Consider the following 26,675-nt stretch of genomic DNA (forward strand, 5'->3'; position numbering starts at 1 on the left):
AAAGGCTATGTATGAATACATTTTGTTTTTCTACCAAAAATGTTTTAAATGGTTTGACCAAACAACTTGTATTATTCCCCATCAAAATGAGCTTTTCAACAGGTTCACTTTTGCTGTGGCGTGCTAACACGCTTGTGGTCTTTAAGTCAATAAGAGCCATGTTGAGAACGATCTGAATTCACGATCTGTCGCAGCCTCGCGCTGCTGAGCTCCGGGGAATGGGAATGCACCTGTCAAGTTGACTTTAGGTAAGTCTTTAACTGGGGAATGAAGTCACGCACATACTGTAGCACTGACGGGAGCAACCAGGGAATGGTAGTAACATTTGATTTGAATAGGTGGATGGGGTGCTATACCTGTATACGACCACCAGGGGAGAGTGAAGTGCAGCTGAATTTTCCCCAGTTGTTCCAGTGGCAGGTATACATTTTTCAGTTTGGTGTTTTGAATAGCTGCACACGCTTCAAGGGGCTTCTGTTGGACAGCCCAGTTTAGAGCATTGCAGCTTTAAGGCAGCATTGGTTTGTAATGGAGAAGTTTATTTTCAGTTGACACTCTTAAATCAGCATTATCCCCTACGTAGAGAGGAGCTGCTCCAAACAGCTGCGTGGAACGGTCTCTCCTCACTTCCATTCACTGCCCTTTCTCTAACGACGACACCCACAAACGAACTGGCGGCTCTCCAGCCAGCTTTGTTCTCTGAACATGCAGAAAACTTCAACTATCCGTCCGTGTCCTTGCTCGGTAAATTACAATCTCACATTATCAGCATGCTTTCCAGGCAGGTATGCCTCTCGCAGTGACTGTAACAGAATAGATGAGACTGTAACAGAATCACATGGGCGTCTAACCTTGACTTAACCTAACACCCTTTCTGTGTTAACCCCTTTAGCGCAGCCCTTCCTGTCAAACCGGTTCCTATTGACCGACAGCCTTTTTAATTATTACTTTAAAACAGGATGTTTTAAAGTAATAATTAAAAAAAGCCTGTTTCATATCACATTTTTTTGAAGGCGCGCAACAGATAAGATTCATAGAATTGATTTATTTGCTGTAATCAAAACCAACCATTCCATGGCACTAACGCACACAGGAACCCAGCAGAGAAAGCCTCTGTCTCAGACCCCTCCAGAGGTTTCCTCGCTCTCTCCTCTCCATTAGCTTTGTTCTCGGGAGGAGCAGTACAAGTTGATTTGCCAGAAGAGACAAAGTTGAAAAGAAGTGCCTTGCTGTTAGAGAAATCAATCCACTCAGCTACATGACGCCATCCGCATTGATCGCAAAATTGCTAATCGCTTTTTTTTTTAAAGAGTTTGGGAGAAATGACCCAGGAAGATTTTGTGTGAGATGGGTCTCTTAAAAAGAAAGAAAGAAATAAAACAAATTGTCATTGCTCAAAAATGTTCCTGGAAAAGCTACAGATGGTTTATTCAGGACAGGTGTAAAGGAAACTCAGTTATGTATGTATTTGTGTGTGAAGGAGCACACACACACACACACACACACACAAGGATTTCAGCAAATTGAAAATTGTGCTTTATTGATCCCACTAATCAAAAGCCCTACTGGCCAATAAAAACAGTAAATATCTCTTCTACATGACTTTGAAAAACTAAAAGTATTCGGATCAGAGCTTGACTATAAATGGAGGTAGTTCGAGTAGAAAGGGTTATCGGTAGACTGAAGATGAGAGAGTGTGTTTCGTAAGTGTGGAGAAACTCATTCCCCTGGTGAGTTCTGTCCCATGATGTGTGAATTACAATCCTAAAGCAATCATGTTTAATGACACACGGTGGAGAGAAGGACACCGAGGGAAACGGCAGCATAGTGTAAAGGGCTGAGTTTCACACAAGCATTGCAGCAGCTTCTGCAATTCAAAACAAAGCAATGGGAGGTGGGTTTTTTTTTGGTGATATTACAATTATATAAGGAAAAAAAGGAAAAAAGTAATCATTTTACTTTTGTTCATTTATTATTAGTTGCACAATTATGAAAAATAACACAAAAACCTCCCAACAGTGCTATCCCAGGAATATTTACAACCCTTTCTCTTTTGTAGTGAGGTCAGCCTAACTTTTCTTCTTTGTTCACGATTGCTTTTCTTGCACAAAACAGAAACTAGTACCGTGATATGTTGTCTGTTTTTTTTTTTTTTAGCCCAGACAATGTAACAATAAAGATTCACATTACATACACAGACATTTCTATATAGAAAACCAGAATCATTCAAGTATCAAAACACAGAAACTAGGGATTAATTACAATCCACGATCATTATTACTGTTATTATTAGCATCATCATAGTCAACAATACCATTGCAGGTTAGTCCCAATTGCTACCCATCTCAATCAGCAACTGTAAAAATGACAAACTGAACAAGGCTGATAGAATCAATAGGACCAATGGAAGCACGCAAACTCCACTCAAACCCAACCCATTCAACTGCATGGGTCTGTGGCTGTAGTTTGGATTTGACTCCGCCTATTAAATATTAAGACTTCATTATTTCTTCTGTTCATTCGGATGCCAGGTTTCTAAATCTTTTGGGAGGGTTTGCCGTCGCTTTGATGAAAAGGGCGCTGCTCACCTGGGGATTGATGGAACAGTCTGCATGCAACCGTCAGGTAATTGCAATATAGAAAAAAAAAAAAAAATACCCTCAAGCTGTTGCACAAACTGTGCCTACAATAAGCCACTTTCATATCCGTTTCTCAGATTCCAATGGGCTTGCAAATGTTTCTCATACCTGATTCTGATGAGAGGGGTGCACGCCCTTTCCTTAAAGACACAGCATACCTTGTCTCGAAATTGCATTGTAGTGTTCCTGAACACTACAATCGCGCCCCTTTAAAAAAAGGTGACCTTGTTCAAAGGAGAGCTCATATCAGCCTGGCCCAGTTTTAACACAACTTGAAACAGCCCAAAAAATATATCAAATAAATTATCACGATACATTTTTGTTAAAACCACCATGTAGTGTCTAGGTGGCCTCCTAGCCCCCAGTTAAAACAACGAAACATCCACACGACCGTATCAACGCAATGCAGGCTGCGGCACGTCAGCGCAGACTAGGGGAACTAGCCGACTAAAAGGGGAGGAGGATTTATTCATTACTGATTGGCTCACTTTTAAAAGGTGTACACTACAGCACAGGGCTCCCACAGCCTGTGTTTTACAGTACCTTTAGAAATATATACATGTACTGCTTTTAAGTGTTTTGTTCCCAGTTTCCTCTCTGCCTCCTCTGTCTTTTCCCTTTAATTGTACCTGCACACTGTGTTAAAGCTTAGTGTCCACATCACAGCCACAGCGGCTAGCTGGAAACGATGGCATTAATGCAGCGAATGGATAGAGTTGCATGCCGGCCACGCGGCAGCCCTTTGCAAAGGAACGCCCGCATTCTAGTAGAAAAGCACACAGACAAACAAAAAGGTGGACTGCGGCTCAAATATCCTTTGATTCTAAAATGGCAATTGCTTTATTTTTTTAACTGTTTCTCGTCAGATGAACACATCTGAAAATTTTTTTTTTTTTTTTTTGTTCTGCTTTTCAAATTGGATTTGCAGCTCCTTACTCCGAGACCCAGGACAGCTCACAGTGCTGCCAAACACTGTGTCTGTTATAATAGCCTGATTACTGTACTAGCAGTCTCCTCTAGAGTCTAACTAACACATCCTTATATCGTTTGACATTTGCTAGTAGTGGACATATATATAAAAAAAACTGACCTTTTATTAAATCTCAGAATATACTATATAAAATAAACACATCCGTTTCTCTGCTTTGGAATAGCCCTGCAAACCTAACTATGCAGACAAAATAAATAACACAACTGCCCTTAACTGGCCATTATCCATTCTAGGTGGAAGGGCCAACGCATAATTTGATTCCAGTAGCAAAAGAGGGTGGCTTTCGTTTTCGTTTCATGAAACCTTACAAATGTTATTTATTTATTTATTTTTAAAACGCCAATAGGATTCCACGAACGGCTTTAACTTTGTTTTATTCATAAAAACAGATTTTTTAAAAATCCTTTAAATAACTTTGTGAATGCGGCACTGTAAAATCCATTGCAACCTACATTAAAAGTGGAAACAACAAACAGGTCCTGGTTTAAAAAAAATAATAATAATAATAATAATAATTGGGCCAGTTCCTCGCCACCCGAAAATGAACCCCAAAAAACGAATTCCAAGTTTTGAAATAAAGAGCTTGCAGATTAGAAACGCATACAGCTGTGTCATTTTTTGTTTTTTAAATAAAAAAACCCACACAAAATAATCGCACGCCGCTAAATTCACATTAACATGATAGAGTTGCTGAGCAGCTGTGCAGTCCAGCCGTGTCTAGAATGGCTTGTTCAGTGACACTATCTACCAAACAACAGCTACTGCCGTCTCATACTCGGCCCAACACAGCTGGGCTGTGCACCTGTACAGGGGTAACAGTGCTGTCTGACAAGAGCCAGGAGAAGTCACTTTCTCATGCAGAGGGTCTTCCCGGTGTCCAAGGGGGGCTGGCAGGGGGTGTGTAGAGGGGAGGGGACAGGGTCCCCCGTCCCGTCCCCCTCTCGCTGCTCCGTCCCAGCACTCTGGTTCAGCTACATGAAGGGAAACACACACAGTATAATGGGTGAACCGTGGCACAACAGGAAGCTTAACAAACACATCTACATGCAGGTGGGGGGGGGCAGAGGACTCAAAGACAATTCAATATATTGTGCTGTTTCTCTTTCAAAACTAATACTACAAAAATGGTAACCTTTGGAAATGTAGGCAACTTTAGCAGCAGATGACTAGTAATTAAAACACTGATTGTATTTCATATTGCTTATCTGTATTTCATATTGCTTATCTTACTGTACTATTTCTTTTAGTTATGGAAGCTGTATACAAAAGTCTGTATCTACCGACATAGGCTTTGATGTATATTTAAGCTATCAGCCCACAGAGGGAAAGGTGGTGTACAGTGGTGAATGAATGTCCAGGCAGAAAATAAGATTAGGACAGATGAATGATGCTCCCTGTTTCAACAAGCCGCAGCTGATGTGGTTTGATCCAGATCCACTTGTGTTTACACTAATACAGTATAACAGACATCACCCAGCCAGGTGCCTACAGTACTGAATGCAGGGTGCACTGTACTGTACTGAATGCACGGTGCACTGTACTGTACTGAATGCATGGTGCACTGTGTACTGTACTGAATGCACGGTGCACTGTACTGTACTGAATGCATGGTGCACTGTACTGTACTGAATGCACGGTGCACTGTACTGTACTGAATGCACGGTGCACTGTGTACTGTACTGAATGCACGGTGCAATGTACTGTACTGAATGCACAGTGCACTGTACTGTACTGAATGCACGGTGCACTGTACTGTACTGAATGCACGGTGCACTGTACTGTACTGAATGCACGGTGCACTGTACTGTACTGAATGCACGGTGCACTGTGTACTGTACTGAATGCACGGTGCAATGTACTGTACTGAATGCACAGTGCACTGTACTGTACTGAATCCACGGTGCACTGTACTGAATGCATTGTGCACTGTACTGAATGCATGGTGCACTGTGTACTATACTGAATGCACAGTACTGTACTGAATGCACGGTGCACTGTACTGAATGCATGGTGCACTGTACTGAATGCATGGTGCACTGTGTACTGTACTGAATGCATGGTGCACTGTACTGTACTGACTGCCTGTGCACTGTACAGTGTCCTGAATGCATTGTGCACTGTGTAGTGTACTGAATGCATTGTGCACTGTGTACTGTACTGAATGCATTGTGCACTGTGTACTGTACTGAATGCATTGTGCACTGTGTACTGTACTGAATGCACTGTGCACTGTACTGAATGCATTGTGCACTGTGTAGTGTACTGAATGCATTGTGCACTGTACTGAATGCATTGTGCACTGTGTACTGTACTGAATGCACTGTGCACTGTACTGAATGCATTGTGCACTGTGTAGTGTACTGAATGCACTGTGCACTGTACTGAATGCATTGTGCACTGTGTACTGTACTGAATGCATTGTGCACTGTGTACTGTACTGAATGCACTGTGCACTGTACTGAATGCATTGTGCACTGTGTAGTGTACTGAATGCATTGTGCACTGTCTAGTGATTATTGTTGATTATTACCTGCCCAATATTTGATTTGATTCCAATAAGATCATGGCTTTTTCCCCCTCAACTACTTGCCATTTTCAACTGTTTTAACTGTAGAACAACTCTCCACTTCTCCAGTGTGAGAAGAACATGAAGAGTATGTAGGGCACGATGGCGGCTATTCACACTAGGACTCAACCTGCCAGACAGTAAACCTGACGAATGGACAATTGCACTGCTCAGGGACACCAACTAAAAACCTTCCCCAAGAAGCTGCTTGATACATTTTCAGATGAGTGCTTTAAAAAGAAAACCATTCCGATGACATGTCACTCTCTCTATAGGGCACAGACACGTTTACTAGCGTGCAGTTGGAGATAAAAACCGCAATATTCGCCTGCCAAGCTGGCCAGCCTCTATACGCTACGGTGATGTCACAATGGCACTGGAATGCAGCTGTCATTCATAGTCATGTGAGGATTCTACTGCTCATACATATTCAACACACACATCAAATCATGACAGTGTGTTGTGAGATCCCTATAGAAACCAAAGCTTTTAACCCCTTAAAGACCAATGACAAGCCGCCTTTGCCTTGTGGTGTCTCTGGAGTGTCCGTGTTTTGTTTTGGGGGTGGTGGTGTGAATTAATTGAACTAATCATTTGCTTAACTAGACCCTTTTAATTGTTCTCAGCTTCTAAAAAAGTTCACGTTACTTATAAAACGTTATAGCTCACTTGAAATCAGCAACTGTTTAAGAGCTGAAAACAAGCAAAAAAGTCTAATTAAGCAAGTTATTAATTCAGTTAAGAGTTTAATTAAGTTGGAATGAAAACCAGAAGACATGGGGGGTCCCCGGGACCAGGGCTGGGAAGTCTTGCACTAAACAGTCCTTATAGGGTCAAACACATTTAGGGTTTATTTAGATGACAGCCAGATCAGTGTATCATGTTTTAAAGGAAACTTGCCCTATCACTCACGGTAACACAGTCATGATTTAAATGGCTTTTTATTCATATTAATATCGTTTTCTGCACTATAAATTGTTCGTACCATTGTCAGTAAGCTCCAAAGTTTGATCATCAGGGCTTCCATCCATGTGCAGTACTTCTAATTGGACAATATGGACAATTAATCGACACCATGTCAACACGGCAATCTTATTATAAAATTGAAACACAAAGGCAAGTAAATGAGAAGCAGCATTAAAGCTACAATCTGTGAGTAAACCACAGCGTCCGAGACGGATCCTGTTGGGGCTTTTTCGACCTGGGAAACGGGCGCAGAAAAGTGTGGAAACAGCCTGGACAGAGAAGAACTCTGAAGAAAAACTAAAATAAAAAGACCTAGAATCCAAGACTGTTTACACGAACACAAACAATAAAAAGCAGCTGAAATAAAACAAGTCTCTTTTTGTTGTGCTGAATCAGACGATCGTGTCTGGAGTGCAGACAGTAAGGGATTCGTTAGAGCGCCTCACAGTGGTCAGGGCCAGGTTAGACACAAAATACACCACATGGACACAGTGGCACTGGAAACATTTTTAAAGTGGCGGTGCTGAAAGCCATTGAACAAAACTGTAACCCCTGTGTATGACAGAAACCATGCAAAGCCAAGGGGGTGCTTCCCCACCCCCAGCACCCCTAGTTCCAGCGCCCTTGCATGGACACAAATTGCTTTGCCGCAATTTGTTTGGAAAGAAAGATCAAAATTAAATTTCTTCTTGGAACAGTGCACAGGGAGCCTGCCTTGGGCTAACAAAGGGTTAAAACATTTGTTAGAAAGGTCACGGGCGTGTGCGCTAACAAAGAGATTTACCTTGTGAGTGTGTTTGGGAAGTCTCTCTCCATAGACATTTGCATTGCTTAGGAAGTGTGCCGAAAATCTGCTATAAAACTAAAACGTTTCTTAAGATTTATTCAGATTGTTTATAAATGTTTAAGACGATGTACACCGCTGCCTGGCTTCCACAGCTAGAAAAATAATGACAACAACAATTCAAAATGCTCCAGTTGCATTTCCACATATCTGAACCTGTGCCATTCAAAAACTGATTACTTGAAACCCATACACTGCGATCCACGTCCGTATCTTGGTCTGTTTGGGTCCTGTGGCGTTCGGGTAGGTGGAAAGTTTGGAGAGCTCTGGCCTGAGATCAAGCAAGGGTTAAAACAGCAGATGTACAAGAGAAGCTGTTAGGAAAGTTCAGGAAGCCTGTTGAAGCAGCAGCAGAAATGTACCCTGGAGGCCTGGCTGGTCAGCAGGGGGCGTTGTTTTTCGGAGCAGTTCTGCACCTTTTAGGAAGCACGCTAGCCCAAGGTCTGGACAGTTAAAAGGGTCAAGGTTAATAGACTTGTTCTGGCAGAGTAGCAGTGGTAGTGGGTAGTGCAGGAGGAAGGAGGAGGGTTGGTTAGTTTCGTGGCTAGGGTTTGTGGCACACACGGGTCAGTACGTGGACACAGAAGGGTGGTGGGGCTACCCTGGTGGTCCCCAGTGTGGCACACAGTCACAGTGAGAAGGCACGGAGAGGCAGGCTGCTCAGAATATGGTGGTTTCGTACTTGGTGCTGATGGTCCGCTTGGGGTCCGCTTTCTGGTCCACGATCCACGAGGCGCTGCCATGGGACTGGGAGTCCTGCTCCAGCTCCAACGGCTCCATCTGCAGGAGGGAGGGTGAACAGACACGAGTCAAAACCCTGGTTTGGGAAGATGCGAGTATTTAGTTTACTTACAACCAAGGATTTCAATAATCCAGAAAGGTTCTTTACAGCATTCTCCGACAAATCATGGTTTTACAACTTTTTACCCGCTTCTGTCACTCCTCCCCTTCATGATTCAAACGGTTACAAGTGTCTCAAACAACCAGCGACTGACGTACTGAATAAATAAATAGAAAAAGAGAATTCCCCCCCCCCCCCAGGTCGCAATCATTTAGAAGGACAGAAAAAGCATGCTGTACATTCGTAATATCTTTAAAGATATTAGGGGGAAAAATATCCAGACATTAAAAAAAAGTAAAAGAGGGGAGGGATGAGCAAGAAGGTTTTCACAGAGGAGTACGCTGGAGAGGGGAGAAGGAAAGGGGAGCTTTACAGTACAATCAAAAAGGTAAAAGAGAAGCTGCAGCTCTTGTGAAACCATTAGCCCTGTCTTCCACACAAGCAGAGGGATTTAGGAACAGGACTGATATAAGAACTCCCCCGGTGTTTTTAAAAAAACATTTCCCTTCTGTTGAATAGGTTTAGTACTGCTTTCACACATCCTCAGTCACCGTGGAGATGACCTTTAAGGTCGGGTTACCCATCTTTTTTTTTTTTTTTTTTTTTTTTTTTTTTTTTTTTTTACAGTTCTACTAAATATATTGTAATTGAGCATTTATTCAGAATACAACGCAACTCCACAAGAATTGGACGGGAGGGGGGCAGAAACAGCCAGTGAAGCTAAACCAAACGCAGGGAAATGGCTTTTTAAAGCCGCTGGGAGGAGCTCCCACAGGAAGAGATCTGAAGAGTGCAGGAGGAGAGAGCAGGCAGGACCTGGACTCGAGGGCTGACAGAGTGCAGCGGGAGGTAGGATGGCCGGTGAGTGGTACACGTTTGACAGTAACAGCAGCAACTTTCAGGAAGAGGAGCACCCTGGGAAGCAGGAGGACCGAGAAGACAAACACAGAGAGGTGTTAAATGACAGGCGACACACACAAAACCGGACAGTTCACTAATCCAAAAATCACCAGCATGCTTGATTGTCGTTCTGCCAAACGTATTGGACACTCCCTTTAAAAAGAAAAACCCTCTTATTTACAAGAAATAAACAGGAGTTTCCACTTCTATTTAACAGTGCAATTATAAGCTTTTGACCAGGTGGCCCTGTGCTCCTTAAAGGGGAGGCACTTTATTTGCATTGGCATAAAGGATCAATCAAACAGGGTGAGGGCGAGTGATTAAAGAAGCGCTAATCAATGGATCAGTTTGCAAGACAAGTCATCACAAGAATGACAAGAATTAACACACACAGGATTTCTCAGTGTATTAAGAAAGTTGACGCTTCTGCCGGACAGCCGAGTTGCTTGCGTGAAAACAGACTGGTCCCTCTCCCCCTGATTAGCTAGCCTGATTAACAGCGTTTGCAATTAGGAAATTAACTGGTGCGATCTTCAACTTTCCTGTAGTGAAATCAATAGCTTGATAATCTACAGAGACAGCCACCCCACCTGAAAACTATAAACGACACTACTGATCACCTAACCTCCTTGTCTTACTGAAGCAGGCAACGGGGCTTTGCGGTCAGGGGACCTATTGTACAACTGAAGGAATACAAACTAACAATCACTTGGAGAACTGCATCTTCAATGCGTGCTAGACTTATGATGGGTTATACAAGACGGTAACAGCTCCATATGGGAGGGGAACTGTTTTCAGCTTATCCTAGGCTTTGCATGCAAGATTTCCTGGCTGCTGGTATCATGGGCAAATCCCACAGATCACGTGACCCATAAGGGATGCACACTGATGGATGGAGGAAGCCTGTCTTACCCAAGATAATGCAAATTGATAAACAATTTTGCAGCACAATGCACAGAAGGCTAACCTATGAAAGGATGCTGTAAACGCACAGAGCCAGGGATCACAGATGGGTTTGTCGGTGCCCGGCTGGTACTCACCGTTGACTTCCTCATGCTACTCTCGCGGGGCTTTGGAACCGGCCGTGCTGATTTCATCTCAGTGACCTCTGACCCTGCGGCATGGGGCTCAGCCTTCTGGGCCTGCAGTGCCAGCTGATAGGCTACCTCGAACGCCTGTCCCAAAGTCATGATGATCTCATAGGTCAGATTCTGTGGTGGGGGGGGGGGAATAGAGAGAGAATCGAATGACTGGAAACACACTGCGCTTTTACGGTAAGCATGCATGAGGATAAATGAAACCGACCTAATCCTTGGGAGGGCGAGGGAGTGAAGATGTTAGACGTTGCTATACATAGGCAGAGATCGCATTATTTTGATTTGATTAAATCAAAATTAGTGTTGATCCAGAATGGCTACTCATTGAATTACAAGGCTCGATTAACCATCAACTTCAAATCACTTTCTTCGTATTAGAAATATTATATCAGAGAAATATAGGCGTAATCTTTCTTTGCTACAGTGTGGTAATGTCCAATTAAAAGCAAAAAGCACCCAAGACCCTCAGCCCAACAATATCACAAAGCATCTATTACTATCAAGAGGAAAGACATTTGATTTAGGAGTGTGGCGCTCATTCCTGACACCCCTTCAAAAGGGAAGGAACAAAGCCAATGTTTTTTCTTTGCACATACGGAGAAGCTCCACAGCATTAAACACACAGCACACACATCTACAGAACGCAGCAGGCTGACAAAGTGTGATTAATACTTTCTAATCAAAATGTATTGATCCCATACACACTATAAAGATAACAAGAGGACGCAAAGCACACACACACACGATGGATGAGCTGGAGAAAGGGGGTGGGGGGAGGGCACCTCATTTAATGACCACGAGCCTCAGCTGCAGCTTTTATTAATCCAATCCATCTGGCCCAAAGGAAACGGAGTGCAGGGAGGTTACTGAAAATATTGACCTTTTCACAAGGATGCTCAGTTTGAGAGCCAGGCAGCATAGTCCACGCGGCTTCTCGAAGGGCAGATTGTAGTGAACAAATAAAGGTCACTGTCAACACCAAACTCTTATCTCGCTTCTCAAAACGACGTGTTGCCAGATAACACAGTTCATAATGTTTGGCTTCAATGTCTTTATATATATTAAAAAAAAAAAGCTGAACTTGGCATAAACTAAAACATTTAAAAAGCCCTCCTGCCCCATTTGCACCTACAAGGGTTTCTTACATTTAAAAACTTTGAAGGAAAGGTTTGTAACTTGAACCCCTAAATACAACAGCAAATCATCTGGATCGGATTAACCCTAATGAGAAGTCATTGAGGAGAATAACACGCTTGCTTGTGTGATCGGTTTGCAAGCCTGCTGACAGAAACCTTGCCAGGGGCATGCTGTTCCGATGTGGCACGCGGGGTCTGGGGTACAGTCGGAAGGGCTCACCACATCGACGGTGCTGAAGACGTGGCAGTAGTGGTGGGAGGTCAGCAGGTCCTTGGTGATGTAGGCGAAGGTGCACAGGTCCTCGGGGTCTTGAGCTGCACAGGAGATGTTCCGGATCTCGTGCTCTGCGATGATGTTCTGGAGGAGAGAGAGAGAGAGTGATCGAGTGCCAGCGGTGAGCGATCATTATCTCCACGCAAAGGGATTCTATTCCAATACAGACGACATCCCTTCACAGCTCCTGAACCTTGATCTGAAACCCTCCCACTGCAATTCAGCCCTCTCCGAATACAGGATTTGTTTCCTCTGTTGGCTTTTTATAAAATAAAGCTGCATCACCGTCTCAAACAACAAAGCAGGATCTAAAACACCGGGAGCATTTTAAAAACAAACTGGGAACAAACTCAGGTGCGTCTTATTAACCTCACAGCAAAACCAGGAATGGCTCAAACTACTATGCAATGGGAGTCTTATTTCAATCCCTAAAGTGGCGCTGATCCTTCTTATCTGCAGTTAATGAAGACCAAATACATTTTCAATAATGTCATGACAAAAGATTGCTTCTGACGATACAGCACTCCACTACAAACCTGAACCTGATATCCCTATATCTTGAGGCTGGTACTCAAGCGAGTGCTAAGAGCTAGCTGTGATTTACGCTGCCGAGCTAGTCTGCATTCAATATTTCCATGATAAAAAAGAAACTACAGGGAGACGCTGGCTTTTAGTTCTGAGCTGTCAGTCCTTGAGACAATAAATTTTATTTAATGATTTTGTGAAACAGCCCGTGGCAGGTTCATTTATTAAGACTATTTATTCTCTCCTATCAGAAGGCTCTCCCTTGACACGTATAAAAACTGAAAAATAAGGGAGGGCGGTGAATTCAACGACAGCCCTTATACAGTAAAATCCTTATCACTCGGCCAAAACTGTGAACAAACTAAATGAGTGTATTACCATATTGTGAAGTAAGGAGGAAACTCTGTGTTTAAAAAAAACCCAACAAACTATTAATGTTCAACGGCCATCTAGCTAAAGATAAACCACTTCACATTGCGAGTGTCATTCGGGGGTTCTGTAGTTTGAAACGACTGCTTTGTCTGTTCCTTTATTGTAGTTCAAATCAATCAAACCTTTCTTCAGATGTCTTCCAAGAGGCAAAAGGATTCGGGAAAGATGGCTGGCCACGATTAGACAGCGTGGAACAAAAGCTGCTTCTTATCAGCGCAGCGCAAGCCCTACCTTGGTGGAAGCATCGATGAACTTCACCCCTTTGTAGGTGATGGAGAGGATGATAGTGGGGATCTTTCTCATCTGCTCCGTCGACCGCTGGGGGAAAGACAAACAGAGGATCGGCGATTGAATTTTAAAGAGATTGCGACGCACACAGAGGGAGGCTTGCTCCTAAACGATCTTCAATGGCAGTGCAGTGGCACGCTTGTTGGGGATTCTTTCAGGATAATACACAGGCATTATAATGCTATGAGATTTGTCTTTCTGTAAGGGAGAGCACACACAAAACTCAGCTTGGCGCTAATTTTTCACGTACCATCATTTGAGAACGCAAGCGATCACTGAAAATGAGTCAAAATTCAGTTTTGCGTAATAATTAGCGTGAAGGGACTCTCTTGCAAATACACACCCTCATTTTCACACAGGCATCCTGTGTAGAGTCAGTACCTCGGAGGTCCTTAATGAGCATCGATCCCATGTACTGAAAAAAAATAAAGAAACTAAATACAAAAGAAACTAAACAAACAGCATTGTCACTGCAGCTTGGAACGCGGAATCAGAATAAGTGCCTTGCAGTCTGGTCAGGACAGCGGGCCCTTACGTTTGCCTCGTAGCCACAGGACTCGAAGATGAGCTTCTCCGGTCGATGATGCCAGTTCTGGATGGGTGCGTAGGGCGCTGCGAGGCTCGGCGGGCGAAGGGTTAACTTGGGCTCTCTGCGTTCCTCGTGTCTCTCCTGAAGGAGACAAACACAGCAAGCGTTAGCGCGAGAGGACAGACAGACAGAGAAACCTCCCGAGAGACAGTAGCTAGAGCACGCAGTCAATTTCTAAAACCCTAAAAACAGGGCACTGCAGCAGCAAAGTGCTTTTTTACACTTAATAAAAAGTGTTATGCGCCAACTGCTGGTAATGTTAATTTGTACATCAGCATCTCTTATAATTTTAAATGCACTGAATTAGTCTCCCTGCCTGGCTAGTTGTTGTAAAGTGGAGAGTTCTGGCTACTTTTTAATTCCACCCAATTTATTTAATTTTTTTTTAAATAAGATACTGAGTGTTGTGCAAGCCTTTTTGGAATTTCTCAATCTACACACACACAGCAAACGCGTGCCCCCCTCCCCCCCTCACCTGTGTGCGGTGCCGCTCGGACCGAGAGCGGTGCTGGGCCTCTTGCTCGGGCTCGGCTCGCCTCCTCCCAGAATCCCCCTGGGGCAGCAACATGTCCCTGGAGCGTCCGGCGTACGAGTCGTGACTGAGCGGAGAGGTCTGGGAGACGAGGTCCTGGCACTGCGGCACACACACACACACACGAGAGAAAACCAGTCTAAGTTCAGTTCCAATTAGAGAGTATCTCAAAGTTTTTCTCCCGTCTTCCGATCAGTAGTCAAAGTTTTCGTGAACGCCTACTACTTTTTTTTTTTTTTTTTTTATAAGAAACGAAGCCAAGCAGAAATGTGTCAGCTGCAGCGTGCCGATATTTAAAACAGCCTCACACTACGGGGTTGTTTCCAACTGCCGTTTCGAAACCTGTTTGCACCAACAGCAAACCGGTTTCGAATTGGGACACAGGCAGTGGAAAAAGGAAATGGGTTTTAACATTAAGAACTAGAGTACTGCAGCTCTGTGAAAGAACTCCTCAGTTAGAAATGGTACACAATGACTCACTCTGATCTGGGAGAGCCGCGGGGGTTTCACGGGCGCTTCCTCATAGGGCCGCTCAGCCAGGGAGGCGATGATGCGTTTCCTATGACCGAGCAGGTTAATCTTCAAAACCTGAGTGAAAGGAACCCAGGTAAGACAGAGCCAGGAGGAGGTTGTTGAAACCTGAGATAGTAAACGGGTCGCAGCAGGACCCCCCCCCCCCCAACCTGGTGGTGGCGCTCTGCTGTACTCACGTTGACGATCTCCAGCTCCCACAGGTTCTTGACGCAGTCGATGGTGCGGTAGCCACTGGCCAGGAAGTTCTGGAGGTACTCCTGCAGGCCCAGCAAATCTAACCAGGTGGCGAGAGAGGAGCTGCCATCACAGCCCAGAGCCTTCACCTGGGACCAGGGAGACACAATCAGGAAGCAGGCCCTTGATTACTAACCAGGTAACCCATTGCTGGATCTCGTCTCCTTTACAGATGGCAACTGAGCAACAGGGTGCACTGCACCCGGTACCTTCTACACTGAGGACGCAGTGGCTTCAGCGATCTCCTGCCCTGCCCAGCTGCATCAGTAAGAGAGCACTGGGCTCAAAGGGAACGGGTCAGCACAGTACCTTGGGCAGGGATCGTGCAGCCTGCAGGATCTTCTTCCGGTGCTGGGGGTCCGAGATCCCGATCTCTCGCAGGTCTAGGTCCTCCATTACATTGCTTCCCTGGAACCAGCAGAGAAAAAGGGGCTTAATGATGGATTGGGGGTGTGGATACAGGCAGTGCGCTCTAGTGGTTACAGCTTGAGCACTTGGAAGAGGACAAACATTCACGCACACCAACAAAAAAAAACAAAAAAACAAAAAAGATTTGTTAGATCAGACGCACATTACATGAAGATTAATTAAAAATCAAACTGGATCTGTTCTGGATTTGGTTGTCACTCAAGTTGTCCAAATGAAAATCTATTAGGAAAAAAAGTACACTAGCAAGCTCACAGCACAAAGCAGTGAACTGGTTCATAGTGAAATTGGTTTGGAGGAAGGGAAGGCAGATTGCTCTGGGACCCTGGTTCCCTTGCTCCAAGCGTTTTCCACAAACTGTGTTAGCCAAACCCACATGGGGAAAGAGAGAGAGAGAGAGAGAGAGAGAGAGAGAGAGAGATGGAGGGTGATTGAATAGACGGATAAGCAGAAGATTCTTGAACACCAACACACAATGGAAGCACTTCACAATTAAAAGGATACAGAACACTGGCATCTAAGACTGAAATTCTGGGGAAAAAAACCCCCCAAAAAACCCCACTTGAATTAAATTAGCCTTCAGAGCATCAAAATGTTCTAACATCCCCAGTTAAAATCCCCAATTACAACAATTCCTTCAATGTAAACTGGAGAGGCTGATTACATAGTAGAGAGTTACATTCTGGGGGCACTGCTCGGGTTTGAGTCGTGCGCAAAACTCCCTTAACCAAAAACAGTGGAATCCCCTCACTACGACCACTGTGACGAGAGAGCTGGTCCTAAATACCGCAGATCTTTAAACTGTCTCTTGAAGCAAGGAGACTGGTTCACTGAAAATGCCCTTTCAGCGCGCAGTTCCTATTAAAGTGTCACAGAGGGCAGTCACCAGCAGTTCTTTTGTCTGGTGTAGCATCTGTATTCCCAGGCCGTCCGTTGCCTTTTTAACATTCAGAACAGGAGGTCTGTTGACTTTTTAGCGGATGTTTTTTGAAAAAAATCTCCGTTCTTAATAAAGGTGCAGAGTTTAGCGTTCGCGCGTCTGACAGAAAATCTTTTAAAAAGGACTCAGAGGCACAGAATGCCCTATTACTCGGCCCCTGGCTGACAAAGCTCTCTTGAAGGTCACCTTTCTCTTTTGTGAAATGCCGTCTGCCATTTTAGATATCTCCAAAAAGACCAGACGCCAGGGTGGCCCCCGAACCGAAGTCTTTGTAAAATCCTATTACAGAGAGTTCTGGGGTCTAGCCCTTCTTTACATGGACACTGGTCCACATCACAACTGGCACCAAAATAACATTACAAAAATCTTACAGACCAGCTGCTGAATAACCTTGCCTAACTGTGAGCTTATAACTATAAATTAACATTACTTTAGGAATTAGGAATCTTATTTCTGTTGAAATATACAGCGCTACAGTCGGCCAACATGGTTTAAATGAAAAGCCACACCTTCAATGTCACCTGAACCATACAAATCCATCAGCTGTTTTTAACAATAACACATTTCTCACGAATGTACTATTGTATGTGATTTTTATGACTTTGAAAGAACAAGATTTCGACCTTTAAAATGTGAAACGCAAACAGTTAGTGGAGAGACAAATACATTCTACATACATACATTCCAGCACAACAGACCTGCCATCTATCCCTGCTATAAAGGGGCACAGTGTGTCATAGGAGCGGTCCAACGACAGCCTCCCTGGCCCGGGCTCGTCTCTCGGAGTTGGCAGGCTCTCGCTGGCTCTGGCGGTCAGGAATAACCAGATGACAGCGACAACGGCAGCAACACTAATTGGAGCCCTGTGTGCAGCCCCCATCAAAGTGATAATCGCTGGTTTATGAAGGTCACGGTCACATTTAAGAAGAAGCTGGTACAGACACTAACAAGCTGAGCAGATCAGAGGATATCCACAGCTTCCCTGGCAGTGCTCTCTGACACAGTACCATTAATACAGCTAGTAATGTTACCCTGCAGTGAGCTGCAGACACTGACAACAGAGACCTGCCAGTGCACGAGCGCACGCACGCATGCACGCACACACACACACACACACACACACACACACCAAACAGAGATATTATACAGACACAAACAAAGCATGCACACAAACAAAACACACATACAGACACAACAACTTACAAACCACCACACACAGACACAAAACACAAGACGCAAACAAAACACACATGCAGACACAAACTAAAATGCAGACAAAACACAGGACACAAACACACACAAATCACTACAGGTACTGTAGTCTAATTTTCTCCTAAAAGCACACATTCAACTCTTCACTGGGGTTTCCAAGTTCAATGAACCTGAATTGATGAATGAAGGCAAAGCATGGTACAAGCTGACCAGCTCCTGCTATGAAGATGTTTTTCTGGATTTTTCAGAACATTTCCGGTTGCTCTAATCTCTCATGAAATGTGGCGTTTCATAAACAAAGAGACGAGCATGCTTGCAGCCAACCGCAAACCTGCTTTCAAGACTTCCTGGATTCCTTTATCTTTCAGTCCTTTAACTTAACCAGACTGAACTTGGAAAAACAGCAGACGCCCTCATATCTCAGGGATGCCAAACAGGAAAACCAAAGTTTACCTCTGTGCTTTTAAAAAGAGAAATGCCTTTAGTTCCAGTATTTGATATGGAGCAGTAAAGTGAGTGCTTGGTAATTCCTCGCTGCTACGAGGTCCAGAGAGTCCTGGTAACGCATTCCTAGAAGCCCGTGCGGGCGGCAGGCTCCTAACGCACTGTCCTGGGATTCTATTGCAAGGATGTTTGCCGCCTGATCAAATATTTACATTTGCACAGGGGCCGTGTAAAGCACAACACTAGTAAAGTAAAACATGGCGTTACGAAGTTCCTCTTCAATTGAATAAGCATTTTTTCTGGATGTATGTAAAAATGACTCTCATTGGTACCAAGTTTCATCAACTGGAATGCTGCTCCAGACTATTGCTGCTGAAAGTGATAGAACACGCAACTTGATTGAAGAACACCTCAATGAATGGAGTGGACATGCAATCATACGTTAATAATGACAAACACTACATACAGTAAGAGCAATAGAGCGTGGATATGCAATAGAGGAGATCAAAGGCACGCCCTTTGCGTTTGCGTTTCTTCCCTTCTGGTATGGAATGAGAAGTTCAAAACGAATCGTTCTGCCAGCAAAAGTAGCGGACTCCCCCAGCGCTCGCCACACCCCTCACTCATCAGAATGCGGAGAGCTTGACGCATCTCACAAGCTTCTTCGACTGAAACAAAGCAGGCTCCTTCGCCTTAAACACATTGGAAAGGTGCCAGGCTGCTTGTCCGCTCGAGGGCCCTTGAAAGAGAAACCCGCTGCAGATTTTTAAATTCCTGCCTTCAAATCGTCACGTCAGTCAAACAGCTTGAGGGTAATAAGAACGAACTCTGTATTTCGTAGGGCTGACAGGAGACACAATTTACTGAAAAAAGGAAAGACGACCTCACAGCTCCAGTACAGACGTCTCTTCAACAGGTGTGAAATTGTTCAAATCCATCTCCATTTGACAAGGCTTCAGGCTCAAAGGTGTTTTTTTTTTTTCTTTTAGTATCGTCGTTTAGTATAACTGAAGACCTTTAGCTTTGAAACGTTAACTCTCTTAATTTGTTCGCTGCTAGTTAATGCCGGTCAAGCCCTGAGCACTACTGCAGATCTCAACCAAGCAAATTCCACTCACACTTTAACATGCCATGGACGTGCATTATTTAGGGGTGTGTGTGTGAACAGGGTACTTGATGTTTGCTTTTTACAATCTTGCTACACAGACAGTCGGTTTCACAGAATGGAACGGATCCAATTCTGGGCTTCTTAAATGTTACCTAACTAAGGCAGTCCACAGCTAATCAGGATCTGGATCACGCTTGAAAACATCAATAGAGCGCGCTAGTGCAAATGTTTGCAGATGCCGTTTAAATCCTGGGTTTTCTTGGGAGCAGATTCAACCTGTTGCTGATCACATTAACCCTTACCAACCCAAAAACCAAAACGAGTTGCTTACATTCCTTACAGGAAGGAGATGCCAGCTTGGAGTATAGCCTACGCTGCAAAGCAACGTCACTTTACACAAAAAACAACGATTACTGATTAACTAAGTCCTGGGCCTGCTGTGCGGTCTTTCCTACAGTTTTAGACAGAGACCAGGTCCAGTGCAGATGACATGATCGGACAAGCATGCTGGGTACCATAGAAGTCACAGGCACAGAGGCAAACACATACACCACGCACACACGCATACTAACACACACACGCATGCATACTGACACACACACACGCACGCACACACGCATGCTGACAAACAAACACACACACTAACACACACACGCACGCACACATACTGACACACACACAGACCTCCTTTATTTGGTTATGCTACAGAATCACACCTCATTCGGCTTTGTCTCCGCTTGACAGATTATCAATCAGTTCAGAGTCCTCAGGGAAAGCTTTTTTATTTGAACAGTTAAGACAGAGGACACTGCTGTCAGCCCGCTAGATATTAATCTTCCACTCTCGCACATACAGCTACTCGCACGCTGTGTGCCCACGTGTCATAAACAGCACGCACTGCAGGGCAGCAGGGACAACAATAATACAAAAATCCCCTGGTTTAAACCCGGTGCACAGCGCTTCTGTCTGAATACCAGGGAGCCACACTTGCGAATGTTTTTATTTTTTTTTTTAACCTTCTTCATTCCTACATTTGAAATATGTGCCATCTTCCAGTTCACAAAGAGCACTCGCAGGCATTCTCCCGAGACTCAGACAGACTGCTGTGCTATTTACCAGACAGGAGCACCATCAGTCTGGTACACACTGTGTGCACACACATTACGTGATGGATTTTCAATAGATTTTAGACTAAGAATCCAAACAAAATATATGCATATATCATTAAGAGGTTTACTGTTTTCCAAGCCAGCTGCAAAAAAAAACACCCACAGGCCAGGCCCGCTGTGCTATTAATCCTCATTACTCTGAGTGCACAGTGGCATAGCGTTGGTGATTTAGCAGAAAAGACCACACTAAGGGGGCTGGGGTCTGCACAGCATGTAGAAAATGAGATCATTGAGATCGACTGACCAAAGCAGAGCGAGCGTGTGGCACAAACACCTCCTTTGCCGAGTGACCTTCAAATGCACTGTTTCCAGCCAAGGGCAGGGCAGAGAGGCAACAGGCTGGGCTATACACCATCCCAGCAATAAACACAGCTTCAACGGTACTTGTTTCTTTGACGCATTACCGGAAGGCAGACCCCATCTGCCAGTCAGCTTATACCAAGCCGATCAAACGCCCTGGCGGCTCTCTTTAAAACTGCTGACCTGCCGTATTTATACAACAATGGAGCCCCTCTCTGAGATTCGTGGGACTGCAACACAATCTGCAGGGGACAGGCTGTTCCACGAGAGAGCGCAGCTCAGGCAGTGTAAAGATTTCCGGTGCCTCCATGGAGGGGATAATCTGCCTCCAACGTAGACAAGACAGGTCAAAATATCGAGTGAGCATGCCTGCTACAGCTGTGCTGATTATGATAGTTCTGCTTCTTTTATTAATAACTGCCCAGGCACGATTTCATTAGACAAAAGGTTACATGGATTTCTCATTAGCAAGCAGAGAAGCGAGAGCAGAGGAAGGTCACAGAGCCTGTAAATATCCTTGAGAAAGCAACGAGGGGTATCCGCTACGATTCACGCAATACTTCTGGCTAGCTTTCAGGACATTACAGCAGGTGCCTTTCCAGTCTCAAATATCTGTTACTGCACATTTTACACTATAAAAGGGATCAAACCTGCCAGGGACCAGGTCTAGGGACTGTCTGAAAGTTACGACTACTAAAAAAGGAATGAAAAAAGGGCTTACTGGAATAGATAGCTGGTTCTTGAAGAGGGAACGTTTTGAAATGGTAAAACAAGAACACAAGTTATAAAACAGTGGTTTTAATGGAGTGCATTATGTATGGGAATTCGGTGTACACAGCGGTCTTTAAAAAGAGTACTGTAATCAACTTCAATGGTTGTAATCAATGTTTGTTTGTTTTTTTTTAATAATATCCACACACACACACACACGAGCTGGGCTGGTAGTGTTGCAACATCACAGTTTAGAGAGCGAGAGAGAGAGCGAGAGAGAGAGAGCGAGAGCGAGCTTTGCTACTCACCATGAAGTGCAGGTCGTCGAAGCCGTTCAGAAGGAGCTTGCTCTCGTACTGGGGCAGGCCGATGTGCTCCAGCCAGTCTCCGACAGGCTGCTCCAGGGCGCGGGAGCTCCCCCTTCCTCCTCCGCTGCCTGCCGAGAGAGGGAAGCGCTTGAGCAGAGAGAAGCCTTTGAGGCGGTAGCAGCGGCACTCCGAGGACGACATGTGGCATTGCCACATCATTCTCGGCCAGCTGAGCCGCGCACAGAAACACCAGGCCGGAAGTGGAGACAGTGTACAGGCCGCTGGGCTCCCGCAGAGAGGGGAGCAGAGCACTGGACTGGACTGGACCGGACTGGACTGGGGGTGGTGGGGCAGGATCTACAAACCCCCAGAGGTGAAATGTGTACGCGCCCCAGGACTGCAGAGCAAGGGAATAGCAGTCATACAGGTGTGGGTTTGGAGAAACTCAGCCGGACAAAGTTACACTCATGACTACCAGAGAGGAATTAATAACGGAAGAGCATGTGTTCATTTCAAAAGCTAACCTTAGGGGTTTTTACATCATCTTCTTTTAAAAACTATGGGTACTTCTAAAAGATAAACCGATAAACCGATTTCCTAAAGGGTCTTATGCACAACATTCCAGAATGCTGCGGTTCAGATACAAATACTGATGCGCATATATACATATATTTTAAAGAGCTCTTCACGCTTGCTTTTATTTTTACATCCAGAGGGTTCCTCAAAGTAAAAGTTCTTTAAGATACAAGTTCTGTTTTGAGCTTCAGGGTCTGTCTCTGGAGCGGACGAGATCTCATTTAAGCTTTTGCTTGGGAGTTAATCTTATTGAAGACTGTGGCTGGCTATCAGCCCCTGCACATCTCGGCATGACAGCGAGCTAGTTAAGATAACGATGCCTGCGCAGTCGACCCCTGTCTCTCCCTCCCCGAGTTCTGAGAAGTCTCTCAAGAGGAACGCAGCGACAGTTTGTGCAGATTTTCTGTTTAGAGTTTTGGCACGACCAAGTTGAATAAGCACGACCCTGGAAAAAACTCACAGCGCGGGGAAGAATACCAGCTCAGAGTCTATCACTGGAGGCTTACAATCTGTGACAGACCCAATGCACGCTTTCTTCTACAGTGTTTGAAGCATTAACATTATCTCCAGAGAAGCTCCACAGAACAGCTATAGCTGTTTAAGGAGACACGTTTTCAGGAAGTACAAGGTACTCCTGTATGCAGTGAATGTGAGCACTGGATCCCAAATCAAAATATTTTAACTCTCTGTGTTCCAAGTTTCGTTTCCCTGCTCGGTTGAACCCTTACTGTGGTAAGCCTATGGCATTAGTACCAAAATGACTTCCCTTATCCTAAAAAGAGTTAAATATTTCTTAGCCATCCCGGGAATAAGCCACTCGACTCTGGAGGTTTTCTGCTTTTTTCTCACAATTGCCAAAAAAAAATAAAATAAAAAAAAAGATCCTCTATGAAGAAACCATTTTTAATCTGGAAATGTGTCAGCGTCCGAGGCTTTAGTTCTCCGTTCCTTTCTTTCAAAATTACCAGCCAAGTAGATTTCTATAGAAAACTCTCATTGGTGGGAAAAAAAAAAAAAAATGGATTTTCTGCAAAAAATAAATCTGGTAAATTTTCCATGAATCCTTTCTGTTCACTTCAAAAGCAATAAAGACAACTCCAATTCACTGTCAATTCAATATTTTCAACACAGGTCTTTTGAATCCTCTTGGTACAAGAAAGTCACAGGTTTTGTTCTGTTAACTGATTATTAAACAATGTTATTCTTCAAGGCACACATTGACTAGCTCACAACAAGCAAAACCACCTCTTCAATTCTTTCAAGTTCATTAAAAAAAAAAATTTAAAAGCTGCTCTCTCCAGCGTTTTGTGCATCCCCAGCTCCGGTGGTACCCATGAAATAATCAGTGTCCAATCCTCATTTCATCAGATATCCTACCCTGAAACGCATCCGTGCTTGAGGTCTCCTCCATGGCCACTTCTATCCCTTCTCTCTCACACACCCGGACACTGCAGAGCTGCTACTGTTTGTCTGAAGGAGCTTGTCGAATCTTCACTCTGCGTGCAGACCTCTCTGTCCCTCCCCCCCCCCCCACACCCCTCCTCTCTCTCTTTCCTTAGCGCTGACTAGAATAACAGAGCAGGCTGGAGGCAGGGCCAGCACAGAAAGATATTTCATTTAGGACGGCACAATAGATCAATGGAGGGGGGGAAAGCACTTTAATACCCCTTGGGGGTAGAAAGATCCCTCAATATTTAACAGCCTACAATGACAGCCCTGTAGCACACAAGGGAATCCCTGCCTTGTCTTCTTATCTGTCAAGCGACAATCTCAATAACCCAAGACCTGCTGGCGTGATCAACATGCACCAGACCTAAAACTCAATCCAGAATTAAGCTGAGCAGAACAAAGTTTTTTATGTATAAAATGCACTGATTTTAGGTCAATGCACAACTGTGCGGTTCTTGTATGCAAGCATTAAGCATTAAGCACTGGTGCAACGCGCAATCTTAAATGTGCTGGCCTGTGCACACAAAGTTCTGCTGGCTTTTATGGCCATGAAGGGCACATCTACGGACACGAAACATGCATAAACAGCAGGACTTCATTGAGATTTAAACATGACATTACTCAGCCATCAATGGGCGCAATGCTCTTTATTGAAATCCTATTAGAAAGCCACCCTCCCCACCATGATCTATCATCCTATCGCTGCCTCAGCTCAATTGCTTCCCCATGTGACCATCCCATCCCAGTGCAACTCTGTACAAATCAATCTCCTTCCCAATCTCCCCCCCTCTGCTTCAACAGCAGCAGAAACTGAGAGGCACTCAGAAGCACGTAGCAATCAGATTTCCAGACGACAGACCTAGGATTTGCTCTGAAGGTAGTTTGGGCGACAGGCCGATGAAATAGCTATGGAAGGGCAGCTAGAGTCAACCAGCTGGAGACTGTGGAGCAAAATATCAAAGCAAAACGTGAAAAGACATTTGCAGCAATTGACAGAACACACAAAGAGGCTGTCTGCTGCACCTCTAAGATGATGAGCTGCATGCGAGTGAGACTCTACAAACACACTGGAGATGATCCGCTGCTACCTGAACCCCTCTGCCAGAGCCGCCCCCTTCCCTTTCATTCGCTCGCCTGCCTGTAAACGATTAGCCTTCTCTCAGGGGGAAGGGGTCAGTACCAGTACCGGGTCGTGCACATGCTAGTATGTTTGGTGTGAATGTATCTGAATGGGTTTGCAATTATTATCTCCCACAAGGTGCTGAAGGTGAATACTAGCTTGCTTGTGTTATTTTCTGGTCGATCGAGTGTGTGGCAAAGTGTAGTCCAAATCCATGAGTCCTTATTGATTTTTTTTTTTTTGCAACACAAAAGCACTTGTTTTTCCCCCAGTATATTAATCATCTCAGCCTGTACTGCAGGGAAGCAGGACAGCCTTTTGCACACTCTTATTGATGTATAAGATCTTGACAATGGCAGAGTATTAAAACCACTTTGTCACCATTTCTGACAAGAACTGACTAACTTGCTGAGAACAGAACAGGACACTCTGACACAATGTTAATAATGGACTGCTGGCGTCTATCCATGAAAAACTGAGATGCTTCATTAGGATATATAAGGATCAGTTTGGGTAGTATTTAATACATTTACACTTTCACTGTTACTGGAGTACTTTACCCTCTTTGGAACAATAAAAACAGCAGACAGCAACTCAACACATGCTTTCGTTCTAGAATCAGTTTTTCCCACAGCAGCACTTGGCCGAGTGACTTCATAACCACCCAGTACTTTCTGCACTAACCCATTTAAAAAATATACCAACCCAGTCAATTATAGCAATGCAAGTGGGACGGCTTGATCACAAAGGAAATCAGCTCTTAATAATTGAGTTACATTGGAAGTAGATCACTGAGAGATGGGTCACATTCACAGCCTTTGAAAGTGGGACAAGGAGCCTGCTCCTAAAATCTGAAAAGAATTACAGGAGCTGCTTATTCAAGAATTGAGCGGCAAGGAGATCTAGGACAGACCACTGGGCTCTTTATTTAAAGATGGCAAGTCCTACTTTTGCACGCAGGCTGTGTTTTGATTTCAATCACACTGCAATATTTTGTTGAGCAAACTACTTATTAGTTTTAACACAGTCGGTAAATCTCACCACAAATTTACTGTCGATTCCCCAATTCATTTTTTTTTGCTTTTCATGCAGTTTAATTTTCAGTGTGTTTAAATTTATTAACGTTGTAAAAGTTTAAAATGGCTGTTCTGATCAATAGCTGAGAGAACTTGTGGATGTCTGAAATCCCTACACTGCACTCAGCTAACAGTTAAGAGGTAATATGATCTTCTGAAGTGACGAGAGAGAGAGAGAGAGAGAGAGAGAGAGACAGAGAGAGAGCGAGAGAGAGAGTGAGACAGGGAGAGAGAGAGAGCGAGACAGGGAGAGAGAGAGACACACAGGGAGAGAGAGACAGCGAGAGAGTGAGACATGGAGAGAGAGAGAGAGAGAGAGAGAGAGAGAGAGAGAGAGAGAGAGAGAGAGAGAGAGAGAGAGAATGCGAGAGACAGGGAGAGAGAGAGAGCGAGAGAGAGAGAGAGAGAGAGAGAGACAGGGAGAGAGAGAGAGCGAGAGAGAGACAGG

General features: G+C 44.4%; 1 protein-coding gene across 6 annotated transcripts in view; it reads right to left on the reverse strand.

Annotated features, from left to right (window-relative positions):
• Positions 1-1,953: 1,953 nt before the first annotated feature.
• The window catches only part of LOC121300080 (ankyrin repeat and SAM domain-containing protein 1A-like), a 61,140-nt gene continuing 36,418 nt past the window's right edge, over positions 1,954-26,675 (reverse strand). For 4 of the 6 annotated variants that reach the window (XM_041228469.1, XM_041228465.1, XM_041228464.1 and 1 more), the window contains 14 exons: positions 22,007-22,134; positions 15,698-15,796; positions 15,331-15,477; positions 15,101-15,208; positions 14,564-14,722; positions 14,035-14,169; positions 13,843-13,914; positions 13,443-13,529; positions 12,201-12,338; positions 10,788-10,958; positions 9,664-9,762; positions 8,689-8,786; positions 7,182-7,238; positions 1,954-4,601 (listed from right to left, as the gene is read on the reverse strand). In XM_041228469.1, the coding sequence (XP_041084403.1) occupies positions 7,211-7,238; positions 8,689-8,786; positions 9,664-9,762; positions 10,788-10,958; positions 12,201-12,338; positions 13,443-13,529; positions 13,843-13,914; positions 14,035-14,169; positions 14,564-14,722; positions 15,101-15,208; positions 15,331-15,477; positions 15,698-15,796; positions 22,007-22,134 (1,469 nt within the window). In that variant the 3' untranslated portion in view covers positions 1,954-4,601; positions 7,182-7,210. The remainder of the gene's footprint in view (positions 4,602-7,181; positions 7,239-8,688; positions 8,787-9,663; positions 9,763-10,787; positions 10,959-12,200; positions 12,339-13,442; positions 13,530-13,842; positions 13,915-14,034; positions 14,170-14,563; positions 14,723-15,100; positions 15,209-15,330; positions 15,478-15,697; positions 15,797-22,006; positions 22,135-26,675) is intronic. The other 2 variants (XM_041228470.1, XM_041228466.1) reach the window with 2 other exon arrangements.

The sequence above is a fragment of the Polyodon spathula genome, chromosome 25 (genome assembly GCF_017654505.1).
Source record: "Polyodon spathula isolate WHYD16114869_AA chromosome 25, ASM1765450v1, whole genome shotgun sequence".
Classification (NCBI taxonomy): domain Eukaryota; kingdom Metazoa; phylum Chordata; class Actinopteri; order Acipenseriformes; family Polyodontidae; genus Polyodon; species Polyodon spathula.